Consider the following 15691-nt stretch of genomic DNA (forward strand, 5'->3'; position numbering starts at 1 on the left):
AGTAGTTTATATTATGGGGCTTCCCAGGTAGCTCAGTGATAAAGAATTTGCCTGCCAAGAAGGAGACCCAGTTTGGTCCTTGAATCTGGAAGATCCCTTGGAGAAAGAAATGGCAACCCACTCCAGTATTCTGGCCTGGGATCCCGTGGACAGATGAGCCTGGTGGGCTACAGTCCGTGGGATTGCAAACAGTTGGACACAAAACAGGAGCAGCAGTTTGTATTATTATTTCTAAAGTTGTTAATTTATTGAAAAATTGAAATCAATTCCATAGAGTTATTTTGGAAACTACTGATGTATTTATTACACGCAGCTTTTTTATTCATCTTTAAATGCCTATTTTAGTCCAATTGACTCTAATATTTGCTCATAGCTGGTTACTTCTCCCTTAATTTTAGAATTTATTTTTAAAGACTTTCACATAAGAGACTTTTTGTATATATTTAATATTTAATTGAAGAATTAGTTTCTTAGTCTCTAAAATATTAATGCCACTAATAAACTAAAATAATTAGCAAATAAAAATACTATAGTTAAGAAAATAATTTTTATTGAAAGTTTTACAAAAAATAAATAGTGAACATAAAAATGATGATAAAAGCAGCTTAAGTGTACTCATAAGTATGCAGAAATGTGGACCGTTATTTTCCATAATGTTTACAATGCATTTAAATACTCAATTGCAGGGTGTTTGCTTAGGCAGTATATAATTTCTCTTATCAGAGAGAAATTAGTTTCGCCCCTTTCGGTAATATTTCAGAATAATTTCAAACAGTGACAAAAAAACATTTGTGTGTGTGCTAAGTCACTTCAGTCATATCCAACTCTTTGTAACCCTATGGACTGTAGCCTGCCAGGCTCCTCTGTCCATGGGATTCTCCAGGCAAGAATACTGGAGTGGGTTGCCATTTCCTCCTCCAGGGGATCTTCCCACCTAGGGATTGAGCCCGTGCCTCTTCTGTCTGCTGCATTGGCAGGTAGATTCTTTAACACTAGTCCCGTCTATTACTTCAGTAACATTCAATTGTAGGTTGTTATGGCAAAGGTAAATTATGCCAAGATCAACGGCCTATCTGATATTGTAATATTTTCTAATATAAATAATAACGTCTTATTTATACACTTACAAGGGGTAGCACCTTTAATGTTTATTATCCTATTTGATCTACATACATAGAAATCTTATGAAGTAGACAGGTATTATTATCCTAATTTTATAGACAAGGGGATGGAACCCCAGGGAGAGTTTCACAGAGGGAACCAGGAAGGAGAGGGACTTTTAAGTCCAAATCCAATTCCCCACTGTCCCTCACTGATTCCCCCATCATCTCTATAACACTAGTCTTGAGAAATTTGAGATTTTGGGGGCTTAAAAAAAAACTTACTATTTTGACTATTCATAGGAGATTAATGTTAATGATTCAAGGACTGCTTATATGGCAAATAGTACAGAAATAGGAACTAAAATCAGTTATGGGTACTGTTCAGGTACCAAGGCAGCAATAAAGGGGAGAGGATGTCAAAGTGAGAATTAGGATTTAGACTGCGCTTCGGGGGTGGTTAGTTTAGATAAGGGGAAGGAGAAGGAAGGAAGGAAACAAGGCCGGGAAAGGTTAAGCGGTGAGAGAGCTTGCTGGTGGGAATGCATGTAGGTGGTGACAGTAGGTAGGTGGTCTTCCTGGTGCTGAGAGGAGTGATTGTAAGTGAGACTGGAAAGCCTTAATGGCCCCGGCGGTAAAGAGTTAACACTTTACCCTTTAGGCAACAGAAGCATTTGGAGAACTCTGAATATAGGAGTAACTTGGTGAGGAGTCTTGTGAACAATTAGTCTGAATGTGTGGCTTCCCATCTGGCACTAGTGGTTAAAAAAAAAAAAAAAAACAAAACACCTGCCAGTCCAGGAGATGTAAGAGACATGGGTTCGATCCCTGGGTTGGGAAGATCCCCTGGAGAAGGAAATGGCAACCCACTCTAGTATTCTTGCCTGGAGAATCCCATGGATGGAGGAGCCTGTCCATGGCAGGCTACAGTCCATGGGGTCACAACGAGTCGGACGTGACTGAAGCGACAGTACGCATGCACAGTCTGAATGTGAAGTGCTGGAGTGGAGAGGAACAGCAGAGATGAATGTTAAAAGGGGAGATCTGTATCCATTCAGGAAATTACAACAGTAGTTCAAGAATTAATTGAATATAATATAAAGTACAGGATGAAAATATTCATTGACTTGATTTTCTAATTGCCACACATGCAAATGTCATACATTGACATGCAATTGTATGGAAGTCATACTTGGTAATCATATTCAGGAGTCTTTCATGCTAATCACATGTAGTTTTCTGGGAGTCTTAACAAAGATTTTGGATGGTGTGTGCCTGGGGACTTCCCTGGCGGCTCAGACAGTAAAGACTTTACCTGCAATGCAGGACACGCAAGTTTGATCCCTGGGTTGGGAAGATCCCCTGGAGAAGGGAATGGCTATCCACTCCAGTACTCTTGACTGGAGAATTCTATGGACAGGATCCTGGCAGGCTACAGTCTATGGGGTTGCAAGGAGGTGGACACGACTGAGTGACTAGTGTGCATGTGCATGTGTGTGTACCTGGAAAGTCAGGAAGAAATCCATTTATCTCTCTGTGGCATAACTTAATATTATCCATTGATGGGAGTAATGAAAATATCACAATCATGTTCCACGTTTTCAGTAAGGAAATGGAGGCAGTAGTATTAGCCCAGTTGTTCATCATCCGATAGCTGATATTGCGGACATATTTTTCAGGCATGTGGTGGCTGCATCATATCAGTTGGGGGCCAGATTCCAAACAACCTGGCAGTCCCCCTGTACAAGAATGGTGTCAAGATCATGGGCACAAGTCCTCTGCAGATTGACAGGGCTGAGGATCGCTCCATCTTCTCAGCTGTCTTGGATGAGCTGAAGGTGGCTCAGGCACCATGGAAAGCTGTTAACACTTTGGTAAGAAGAGAACTACATGTATGTTTTTAACATTTCCTTTTGAAAAGTCACGACCTGAATGCTAGCTACTGTGGATGTTAACTGCAGGGCAGATAGAATACACTATGCTGAGTGAATTTACTTTTTAAAGTCGCTATATTTCCATGATTGCAGTTAAATGGGGGTTATAAATTGATAGGAGTATTCTCATTAAGATTCTGACAATGAAAAGAAGTTCACACTATTTTTGAACTAGATTTGATATTTAGAATTAGAAACTAGAAATTTTATGTATTTCTATGTCCAATTTACATTTTAATGGTGTCTTTTGAGAGGAAGAATAAAAGGCGTTGAGTTACCACTTGTTCTAATGATACCATTCTGCATTTTTATTGACTATTTTACACTATTCATGCATTTTGTTGTTTCTGTTAATTAGAATGAGGCATTGGAATTTGCGAAGTCTGTGGGCTACCCCTGCTTGTTGAGACCTTCCTATGTTTTGAGGTAATATATTGTGTTCTGAAACAATTATTCAGAAATAGGAGATACCAAACTGCATTCTGTATGCTAGGAGCACTAGGCTTTGATGTGTAGTAATTTGTAAATCCATCGACAATCCCGCCACCAACAAAGCCAGGGTGAGGACCTGGGCACTATTCTTCAGCGCAGTTCGTGCTTTTCCTTCTGGGAGTGACAATAGTGTCTCCAGTCCTACCTCTTAGAAGCATGGCTTATGCCCTCTCCTTGCCAAGTGAAGGGAGGATATACCTTTACATTAGAGAAGAGGACAATTTAAAAAACCGAAGAGCAAAAACAAAACAAGATTGGGGTGTCTCTCACCAGTGTCTGTTTTCTGATACTCAGAAATGAAAGTTAATCTTTGACTCTTGTCATCTCCTTCCAATAGTGCTTGTGGTTTGAATATTGTGGGGTTCTTTTTGAGATCATAATTTTTAATAAGTGAATTATAATGTTGGAGGACATGGACAGTGTCTTTTATAATAAACTTGGAAACTAAATTTTATCATCAAAGAAGAAGCCGTCAATTGTTACTTATTTTCTTCAGATGTTACCACATGTGAGGAACAATTTCAGTGAACAGGGGATAAATAAGAGAAGCGTAATTTGCTGAGCACAATTTGCAAGTGTAAATGAAATTGGAGATGCGACCCTTTAAAATAATGAAAAATTTCAAATGAGGTGGAAAACTTTCCTTTTTATTTAAATGACATTTTGTGTAAACCACATTCTGATACTACTACTTCTCTGAGGTATTAATGTAAGTTAATTTCAACAACATAGACATTTAAGGAGGTTTTCAGAAAGCAACTCTGACTTCTGTGCTGCTTCTCATCATTTCATTCCATATCTTTTAGTTTCTTAGCCTGTGAATTATCAACATTATTATTACCTTAGCCTTCTTGCCTTAAATAGATGAAGAAATTGAAAGCTCTTTATGCATAAAATTTGCAGTATAGTAGAAAAGGTAAGGCGAATGCTACTTTTTAAAAGGAAGTAGAAAGTGATATTTTTCTTCCTTATGGCTTCCCTTCCTCTTAGTTTTCGTTCTTTCCTCCCCTCCTATCCCATTCTGCAAATGCCAGCTTTCTGAATAAATTGATTTCAGATAGTATTCTTTCTCAAGAATTTGAAAGGACACAGTTGAATATATTTCAATCAGATACTGCACCTTATATTAGCAAATGTTACTAAAAAAAATTGATTCTTTTGTAACCCAGCTGAGATAGTGGAATGATCTGTTTTGACAGCATATTTGTGGGTTAAAATCTGCTATAGGTAGTGAACTCAGAAGACGCAAGTTTAGAAAACTATGTCCTGGCAGGGATCTTGTTACAGTTTTAAGTGTTACCTGGAACCAGAAGAGAGTTCAAATGATAAAGAGAAAGGATGAACCTTGAGAATGTGTCATCTCTAAGACCTACCATTGTTCTCTTTGGGTATTCTCACAGTTCTCACCCCCTTTCCCCATCCCCAACCTGGGGGACTTTTTACTTTGGTTGATTGTCCTGTTGATTACATAAAGTTTCAATGCAGAAAGAGACACCTTCTTACTTACCCTAAATTGGAGCTAGAGTTTTCCTGGAACTACTCTGAGAAGCAATCGTGTATAGCATGCTTTACGTCCGAAGTGGTGAAAGAAATTGACCTCTTTTTTTTTTTCCCCATTCTTATTCAGCGGGTCTGCCATGAATGTGGTATTCTCCGAGGATGAAATGAAAAAATTCCTAGAGGAGGCCACTAGAGTCTCTCAGGTAGTGTCCTGTTTCTTCTTGGCGACTTTTACCTCTTGTGTTAACTGCTACCTTGTTTATATGTTGTTTTGCTTTGCACAGGATGTTTTTCCTTTTTTTTTTTCTTCTACCCATTATTCTCCTAAATACAGAAATGAGAAAACGCAAATGCATTTAATTATATTTGGATCCTTGGGGTTAATGGAAGGGGAAGACCAGTGAATATTTTATCATAATAGAGTTTTATACAATTTTAGTCTCCAGGAGCAAGCCTGAATAAGCATGAACTTTGTTCACGAGTTAGATGCTGGTCAAGTTACCCATGGGATTCCCCGTCTTACAGGCAGCCCAACCATGGTCATCACGAACAAGTGACGGCTTCCCTGATTTTTAATTCTCAGACCTGGAGAGATGCTCTTTGCCTTAGTCAACGCTGCAACTTTAATAGTAAATCCCCTCACTCACCTATTGATTTTTCTCATTCTGGTACATTCCATTTGTAAGTTAATGAAAATGTTTATAATTTTCTGGCCACTCAACCACCTTCCTCCACTACCCCCAGCTTTTACTTTCTCCTTCGGCATTACCTCAGTGTGATCCATTTAAGATTTACCCAGTGGGGTTATTGATCTGCAGACCTCATACTGTAGAGGATAAAAGTAACGTTTTCTTTTTAAAAGCTTTCAAAAGCTAGTTGGGGCTAAAAGAAAAAAAAGGAGAGAGAGAGAAAGCACAACTCATAGAGAAGAGTTTGATGTTAGGCAGTAGAGTTTGGAGGGAGCCAAGCAGTGAAATCAGAGGCACTTCAAAGAGGAATAAAGAGTGTGGATAGTTCCTGCATGCATGAAGTGGGGCTTCCTCTCTGTGTGGTAGCTGCTCCCCATAGAAATTTGTTCAGTGTAAAAAATGGGTAATGATAAAGAGTGAGGAGAGACAAAGAGTAAAAAAAAAAAAAAGCAACCAAGTGGATTTTGAATTCACTCTTTGTGAAAGTTAGATAACTGAGGAGGGACTTTCTCCAACAGGCCAGTTTTCATTAATGTGTTCTGAAGTCGGACATGGTCCTCTTCTCTGTTGCACTCCCTGAGAGGGATCCTGCAACTCTGATGTTTTGAGAAAACAGCAGCTACACCCAGGTAGTCTCATGTGAGTGATGAGGCAGGTTTTCTCTGTCTGGGATATTGGATTTCATAGGCCCTCTATTTGGTAGAATATTTTTTAAATAATTTTTTTTTTCATATGGATAGAATCCTAACAGGCCCAAAGTTGTATCATAGAGATGTCCTAATGGAGTACTAAGTTGAAGTCTTCCATTAAACTACAGCAGGACCTGGGATTCTCAATTCAGTGAACTTAGAGTAAAACTTGGAGAAGGCAATGGCACCCCACTCCAGTACTCTTGCCTGGAAAATCCCATGGGCGGAGGAGCCTGGTGGGCTGCAGTCCATGGGGTCGCTAAGAGTCAGACATGACTGAGCGACTTGACTTTCACTTTTCACTTTCATGCATTGGAGAAGGAAATGGCAACCCACTCCAGTGTTCTTGCCTGGAGAATCCCAGGGCCTAGGGAGCCTGGTGGGCTCCTGTCTATGGGGTCGCACAGAGTCAGACACGACTGAAGTGACAGCAGCAGCAGCAGAGTTAAACTACCATTCATTATGACCTTCTATGTCGGGCTTTCCTGGTGGCTCAGATGGTAAAGAATCTGGCTGACATGCAGGAGACCCAAGTTCGATGAGCTATTATGTATCCATTCATATTTGCTGCTGCTGCTGCTAAGTCGCTTCAGTTGTGTCCGACTCTGTGCCATCCCATAGACTGCAGCCCACTAGGCTCCCCCGTCCCTGGGATTCTCCAGGCAAGAACACTGGAGTGGGTTGCCATTTCCTTCTCCAATACATGAAAGTGAAAAGTGAAAGTCAAGTCGCTCAGTCGTATCTGACTCTTAGTGACCCCATGGACTGCAGCCACCAGGTTCCTCCACCCATGGGATTCTCCAGGCAAGAATACTAGAGTGGGGTGCCATTGCCTTCTCCCCATTCATATTTAGTGCCTGCTATGTAGTGGCAGTATTCTCAGAATCAGGAATTACATTCATGAAAAGAGAGTCTCTGTGCTCACAGATGACTCTCTTTATTAGGAACATAAGACGTCAAATAATGATGATTAAATATGATGAGCAAAAATACATGATGTTGAGAGAAAGTGTAAAAGAATTAGGGACCAGTCTCTGAAGAAGGGACTTTTAATTTGGTTCAGAATTGTTGATTCAGAATTAAAAGGTTTACATCGTGGATATGAAGTAAGAAAGGACAGCAAGTATAAAGGCCTGAAGCTGAGAATGGGCTAGAAAATGACAAAGCACTCACTTTTATGCCTAGGATGCCAAACATGGTAGGAAGTGCTAATTATAATGATGATAGGGTAGAAAGTGAAGGAGCAGATAGAGAGAACCTTGTCAGTCACTGAGTTTAGATTTCAGTCATATTTTCTTACTGAATCACTGAATCACTGAAACTAATGCAAGAGTGTGAATCAATTATACTTCCATTTTAAAAAAGGAGCAGTTGAAAGCTTAAGAAAAATTTCTCTTCTGCAGTACAGAGAGTGAAATAAATCTGGGACAAGACTGAATTCATGGAGAGAGGTTAGGAGGCTATTGTGTAGCTCAGGGTAGAGATGACAGTGCCTTGGATCAGAATGATGATAGTGGGGCTTCCCTGGTGGCTCAGTGGTAAAGAATCCTCCAGTGCAGGAGACACAGATTCAGTTCCTGAGGGAGATCCCACAGGCCGTGAAGCAACTAAGTCCGTGCATCACAACTATTGATCCTGTGCTCTAGAGCTGGGAGCTGTAACTACTGAGCCTTCTTGCTGCAACTGTTGAAGCCTTCACACCCTATCTGCAACAAGAAGAGTCACTGCAGTGAGAAGCCCACGCACCACAACTGGGGAGTAACCCCCACTTGCTTCAACTAGAGAAAAACACGTGCAGCAATAAAGACCCGGCCCACCCCCAAATAAATAAATAAATAAAATTACATATATTTATATAAAAGAATAATGAGAGTAAAGGGGCTTCCCTAGCAGTCCAGTGGTTAAGATTCTGCACTTCCAAGATAAGGGGTGCAGGTATGATCCCTGGTTGGGGAACTAAGATCCCATGTACTGTGTGTTGGGGCCAAAAAAGAAAAAAAAAAGATCAGTGATAGTACAGATGGAGGGAAGGGCATGTGTTCTAGAAATATTGAGGATGTGCATTCAGGATGTGAATGGATGGAGACAGAGGGTAAAGAGAGGATGAAGGATGATTCCCGAGTTTCTGCCTTAGTCAGCTGGATGGACAGAGGCACCATTTATTGAAACAAGGAACACTTAAGGAGAGAAATTTTAGAGGGGAAAATCGTATCTAATTTTTGACCTTTTGTATATGTGGTGCCTGTGAAGAGTTCAAATACAGATGTTTAGAAAGGAGAGGGTTATACAGATTCAAAATTGAAGATCAAGATCACAGCTAAAGAGAGATAAATATATATTTGGAAGTCAATAGCTTATTATTGGAACTGAAGTTTTAAGATTGGAAGAAGTCACTGGGAAGAGTATAGAGGAAAAGGAACAGTTAAAACAGAGAGGAAAAGAATACTGGCATTTGAGGGCTGAGTAGGGAAGAAAGAACCATGAAGGAGTCTGAGAAAGAAGCCTGAAAATGTGATCATGGATCCCTAAGGAAGAAAGTGCTTTAAGAAAGCCAACTGCTGAAAGGTTGAAGTTTATTAAGAAATCTTCTTCCTCAACATAGTAAGGGCTATTTGCAAATGTGTTTGATTGGTCAAGATAGAGAATGATCTTGTTGCCCCCCTCAGATCCTTTACCTGTGGGAGCACCCACCCCTCAGCTGCTGTGAGAGCTGATGATACCTCCCAGCTACATTTCTCAGGATAACTTTTTGTTGTTTAGTTGCTAAGTCGTGTCTGATTCTTAGTGACCCCATGGACTGTAGCCTACCAGGCTCCTCTGTCCTTGGAATTTCCCAGGCAAGAATACTGGAGTGGGTTGATATTTCCTGTTCCAGGAGCTCTTCCCTACCTAGGGATCAAACTCACTTCTTTTGCACTGGCAGGTAGCTTCTTAACCACTGTGCCACCTGGGAAGCCCACTCAGGATGACTATTTTCAGTCAAATGGGAGCTTCTGGCACCAGGAAGCAAGACCCCTCACCTCACCACCACCCTCAAACCCTGGACAGTGACTGCCCTTTGCTTCAAGTTAGGACTTACTCTGTGCTGTAACTCAGAGCTCCCTGTGGGGTGAAGCTGAATCCAGTCCCCAGTGACCCCACAAACTACCTAGTGTTATTCCCTGTGTCCCATCCTGCTTTTCTCAATCCCTTAATAAATCAGTTGAACAAGAACCTCTGTCTTAGGCTTGGCTAGAGAAACTAAGACAGCTATTGAACTTTATCTTTTTTTTTTTTTTTATTTTTTGCAATTATATTGTTATCATTATATATTTTGTGGAAAATTCCCACAAAGGTCCCAATACAGCTCTTCCAGGCCTGCCAACACCAAATATTCAATATTTTTAAAAGAAGGAACAGAGATTAAAATGTTTTTTTGTGTGTGTATGTGTGTGGCTAATCAACAATTTAATGCCTAATAGGCTTTTGAAGAAAAGGGAGTGGGGAAAGTTTCTTCATTTAATAATAAATGTGAGAAGAGAACAGCTCATTTATGGTGTAAGACATGGGTTATTTTGAATTTTTCACTAAATTCCATTCTATTTAAAGTGTTCTGCTAAAGGAGATAAGATATATTAAATTCAACACACACGCCAAAGATGATGAACTCCATGATAGTGGGCAAAAGGGGTTTGTGTTCAGAATAAAAAGAGATGTTTAGAGAAGGCTTCAGGGAGGAGGTGGTATTGGAGCCAGGCCTTGAAGGATGGGTTGAAGTTTGAAAGATGAAGTGAGGACAGAAGCTGGTGTTCAATGGGGGAGGAGAGGCATGGAGATAGGTAAAGGCAGGTTTTGACAAGAAAACAGCAAGTGTGCAGTGTGCTAGGGTCTCGCGCAAAGAGGAGAAGAGATGTTTAAACTCTTGAGGTATTCATTCAATCGCTTCAATTAGTTTGGAAAAAGCACGTAGTGATTGGGCTGTGGAGGGCATTGCAGTACTGCCGTGGAGGAGCTGAGTGGGGGAAGACGTTAAAGAATATTAAGGGGTCTGAAACAGCTGAGAAAGCAAGAACACTTTGAAGAATGTTTGATTTTGCAGTTGCAAACGTCATATTGTAGAAGTGATTTAAAGCATGCCAATTTCAGGTAAATAATTCCATCTTTGGTCTAACAAAACTGAAACAAAATACTTCTCTCCTTCTAAGTTCATTCTCAATTCTCATGTAGAGAAGTGATTGAGGAAATTGTAGTGCTTGGAAAAGATAAAGAAGAGAAAAAATACCTGAACTAAAAACTGATATAAATAAAATAGAGAGATATTTATAATTCTGGAGACAAGTAAAGGAGCCGCCCGCATTCTGTCCTCTCCTTTGCCTCCATTTTTTCTCTAACTCACCTAGAGTCTACATTTGAAACTTCAAAACTCATGTTCAATACACTGAGGACTCAAAATTGGAGAAAGATTTCCTGTTCCTCACTGTAAGCAGAGAGTGACCTTGTTCTTAACAAACAAATTGGCTAATGAATTTGTGCTGTGTGTTGAGGAGTTTTTTTTTTCAAGTTTTGCCCAAGTATTGACTTAAGGTACATGATTTACTTGACACTTTGCATAAAATTTCAGCTAAAGATTCTCCCCACCCTGTTTTCCTTGACAGGAACACCCAGTGGTGCTGACGAAATTTATTGAGGGGGCCCGGGAAGTGGAAATGGATGCTGTTGGCAAAGATGGACGAGTAAGTGTTGCATCACCCCCCACTTCCCCCGTCTCTGCCTTCCCATCAATTTTTTTCCTTGGCAATTTAGAAACATAGCACAGATTAGAGCTCATGATTTCTACAAAATAGGTCTCTAATAATAATGGACAAGCTGCTCAGTCAAACAAATGTTCAAATTCACTGACAATTCAGTTGTGTCATAGGTATCATTTCTTCTGCTTTTCATGTTAGAATTTCTCTTTGATGATATTCAAAATTAATTATCATCCTGTACTTATTCTTTTTGAATAGATTTTCTCTCTAATTTTCCTTTGTCTGTGGGTTTCCTTTTATGTTTCAGTGGATATCATAAAAAAATCTGATACTTTTCTTTCTGAAGTTCCTAATTGAATCCCTACTTCTTCATCTCTCTTGATTTTCCATCCTCCCCCTTTTTATTGGGTTAATAAAGACAAACTAAACAGAGCTGATGGATAAAGATAATATAAAATTGACTTACCACATCACATCTGGTATCACTAATAAAATCAATGTCTCTAACTTCAGGGAGAAATGAAAGTGTGAAGAATGCCTTTCTTTAGTTTTAAGGTTGTACTAGTAAGGCATTTATTACTTATCTTGAAACAGAGAAAGTTATACTTTAGAGTCCATATCATTCTATTTGCTTTAAGGAAATAAAATGGATTTTATCTTGGACTTCATCTTCTACTTTACACTCTACTGAAAATGATAAAGTTTTTTTTTTTGTCTGCTTGTTTTTGTCTTCCAGATTAACCGTTCAAAGTAGTGTTGTTAAAAAAAATTACATTTATAGTAATGATGACCTCTTATATAATCTACAGTTTAAGCACCCATTTATTGAATAGTCATTAAGTCATGTTTGACTCTTTGTGACTCGATGGACTACAGCTCTCTAGGCTTTATGTCCTTCACCATCTCCTTCAGTTCAGTTCAATTGCTCAGTCATGTCTGATTCTTTGGGAACCCATGAACTGCAGCATGCCAGGCCTCCTTGTCCATCACCAACTCCCGGAGCCTATCCAAAATCATGTCCATTGAGTTGGTGATGCCATCCAACCATCTCACCCTCTGTTGTGCCCTTCTCCTCCTGGCCTCAATCTTTCCCAGCATCAGGGTCTTTTCCAATGAGTCAGCTCTTCACATCAGATGGCCAAAGTATTGGAGTTTCAGCTTCAACATCAGTCCTTCCAATGAACACTCAGGACTGATCTCCTTTAGGATGGATTGGTTGGATCTCCTTACAGTTCAAGGGACTCTCAAGAGTCTTCCCCAACACCACAGTTCAAAAGCATCAATTCTTCAGTGCTCAGCTTTCTTTATAGTCCAACTCTCACATCCATACGTGACTACTGGAAAAACCATAGCCTTGACTAGCAGACCTTTGTTGACAAAGTAATGTCTCTGCTTTTTAATATGCTGTCTAGATTGGTCATACCTTTCCTTCCAAGGAGTAAACGTCTTTTAATTTTATGGCTGCAATCAGTATCTGCAGTGATTTTGGAGACCCCACAAAATAAAGTCAGCCACTGTTTCCCCATATATTTGCCATGAAGTGATGGGACCGGATGCCATGATCTTCATTTTCTGAATGTTGAGTTTTAAGCCAACTTTTTCACTCTCCTCTTTCACTTTCATCAAGAGGCTCTTTAGTTTTTCTTCACTTTCTGCCATAAGGGTGGTGTCATCTGCATATCTGAGGTTATTGATACTTCATCCAACCCACCATTTCTTGTGATGTGCTCTGCATAGAAGTTATGTAAGCAGGGTGATAATATACAGCCTTGACAACTCCTTTTCTTATTTGGAATCAGTCTGTTGTTCCATGTCCAGTTCTTTTTCTTTTTTTTTCCATTTTTCTACATTAACTTTATTTTTTTAAAAAAGTTTTTTCAGTTTTATTTATTTATTTTACTTTACAATATTTTATTGGTTTTCCTGACCTGCATACAGGTTTCTCAAGAGGCAGGTCAGGTGGTCTGGTATTCCCATCTCTTTCAGAATTTTCCACAGTTTATTGTGGTCCACACAGTCAAAGGCTTTGGCATAGTCAATAAAGCAGAAATAGATGTTTTTCTGGAACTCTCTTGCTTTTTCGATGATCCAGTGGATGTTGGCAATTTGATCGCTGGTTCCTCTGCCTTTTCTAAAACCAGCTTGAACATCTGCAAGTTCACGGTTCATGTAGTGCTGAAGCCTGACTTGGAAAATTTTGAGCATTACTTTACTAGCGTGTGAGATGAGCGCAATTGTGTGGTAGTTTGAGCATTCTTTGGCATTGCCTTTCTTTGGGATTAGAATGAAAACTGACCTTTTCCAGTCCTGTGGCCACTGCTGAGTTTTCCAAATTTGCTGGCATATTGAGTGCAGCACTTTCACAGCATCATCTTTTAGGATTTGAAATAGCTCCACTGGAATTCCATCACCTCCACTAGCTTTGTTCATCGTGATGCTTCCAAAGGCCCACTTGAATTCATATTCCAGGATGTCAGGCTCTAGGTGAGTGATCACACCACTGTGATTATCTGGGTCATGAAGATGTTTTTTATGCAGTTCTTCTGTGTATTCTTATCACCTCTTCTTAATATCTTCTGATTCTGTTAGGTCCATACCATTTCTGTCCTTTACTGAGCCCATCTTTGCATGAAATGTTTACCAGATTCATGTTCATTGAGTTGGTGATGCTATCTACCATCTCATCCTCTGCTGCCTTCTTCTCCCATTGCCTTCAATCTTTTCCAGCATCAGGGTGTTTTCCAATGAGTCAGTTCTTCACATCAGGTGGCCAAAGTATTAGAGCTTCAGCATTAGTCCTTCCAATGAATATTCAGTGTTGTTTTCCTTTAGGTTTGATTGGTTTGGTCTCCTTGCAGTCCAAGGGACTCTCAAGAGTCTTCTCCAGCACCACAGTTCAGAAGCATCAATTTTTCAGCACTCAACCTTCTTTATGGTCCAACTCTCACATCCATACATGACTACTGGTAAAAACAAACAAACAAACATAGCTTTGACTATATGGACCTTTGTTGGCAAAGCGATGTCTTTGCTTTATAATATGTTATCTCAGTTTGTCTTAGTTTTCCTTCCTATCCCTGGAAAGATGTCATTTGTTTTCTGTTTAACTCTTTTGGTTATACAAAGCATAAAAAGTTGCAACATGATGTATATTTATATGTGTATAGTTTTTGCTTTTATTTCTTGGACTTCTAATATATTCCTTTTCTAATGTACGCCTCCCTAGAATTTTCATCCCTGACCTCCTGATCTCTAGAGTTATGGAGCATTTGTTTAATCTTTTCCTCTTTTCAATACTTTACCTCTTTGAGGCTGAGGTGTAAAATAAGAGTAATGTGACTATACCAATGTGGAGGTGGAGAATGTAAGACTGACCTACATACATTTGTGCTTTCTCAAATATTGTGCTGTAAAGTAATTCTGGTCTGTTGGCCTTATTTAGTTCCAATTTGCTAGGATATGCTCTTTCCCTAAGCTTCTCTTAGACCCCAGCGTTGCTTATCATTCTGGATTCCTTCTTTTGGAAGTATTTCAGGTTGTTCACATAATTTTTAAACAGTCACACTCAGAAATGGACATAATACTTCAGTTCAGTTCAGTCGCTCAGTCGTGCCTGACTCTTTGCGACCCCATGAATCGCAGCACGTCAGGCCTCCCTGTCCATCACCAACTCCCGGAGTTCACTCAGACTCGCGTCCATCGAGTCAGTGATGCCATCCAGCCATCTCATCCTTGGTCGTCCCCTTCTCCTCCTGTCCCCAGTCCCTCCCAGCATCAAAGTCTTTTCCAATGAGTAAACCCTTTGCATGAGGCGGCCAAAGTACTGGAGTTTCAGCTTTAGCATCATTCCTTCCAAAGAAATCCCAGGGCTGATCTCCTTCAGAATGGACTGGTTGGATCTCCTTGCAGTCCAAGGGACTCTCAAGAGTCTTCTCCAACACCACAGTTCAAAAGCATCAATTCTTCGGTGCTCAGCCTTCTTCACAGTCCAACTCTTACATCCATACATGACTACTGGAAAAACCATAGACTTGACTAGACGGACCTTAGTCGGCAAAGTAATGTCTCTGCTTTTGAATATGCTATCTAGGTTGGTCATAACTTTCCTCCCAAGGAGTAAGCGTCTTTTAATTTCATGGCTGCAATTACCATCTGCAGTGATTTTGGAGCCCCCAAAAATAAAGTCTGACACTGTTTACACTGTTTCTCCATCTATTTCCCATGGAGTGATGGGACTGGATGCCATGATCTTCATTTTCTGAATGTTGAACTTTAAGTCAACTTTTTCACGCTCATCTTTTACTTTCATCAAGAGGCTTTTAGTTCCTCTTCAGTTTCTGCCATAAGGGTGGTGTCATCTGCATATCTGAGGTTATTGATATTTCTCCCGGCAATCTTGATTCCAGCTTGTGTTTCTTCCAGTCCAGCGTTTCTTATGATGTACTCATGAAGTACATAGTACTTCAGACATGTTATAATGTTTTCAGAGCTCAATAGGACATCGTTGCTGTTCAGTGTCTCATTTGTGTCTGACTCTGTGACCTCCTATACTGCAGCATG

At 40.0% G+C, this 15691-nt stretch overlaps 1 protein-coding gene across 5 annotated transcripts in view; it reads left to right on the forward strand.

Annotated features, from left to right (window-relative positions):
• Positions 1-15691, forward strand: part of CPS1 (carbamoyl-phosphate synthase 1) — a 191534-nt gene that overhangs the window by 152057 nt on the left and 23786 nt on the right. For all 5 annotated transcript variants that reach the window (XM_042244190.1, XM_060410396.1, XM_042244189.1 and 2 more), the window contains 4 exons: positions 2780-2974; positions 3393-3460; positions 5154-5229; positions 11039-11116. In XM_042244190.1, coding sequence (XP_042100124.1) covers positions 2780-2974; positions 3393-3460; positions 5154-5229; positions 11039-11116 — 417 coding nt within the window. The remainder of the gene's footprint in view (positions 1-2779; positions 2975-3392; positions 3461-5153; positions 5230-11038; positions 11117-15691) is intronic.

Source organism: Ovis aries, chromosome 2, assembly GCF_016772045.2.
Source record: "Ovis aries strain OAR_USU_Benz2616 breed Rambouillet chromosome 2, ARS-UI_Ramb_v3.0, whole genome shotgun sequence".
NCBI classification, from domain to species: Eukaryota; Metazoa; Chordata; class Mammalia; order Artiodactyla; family Bovidae; genus Ovis; species Ovis aries.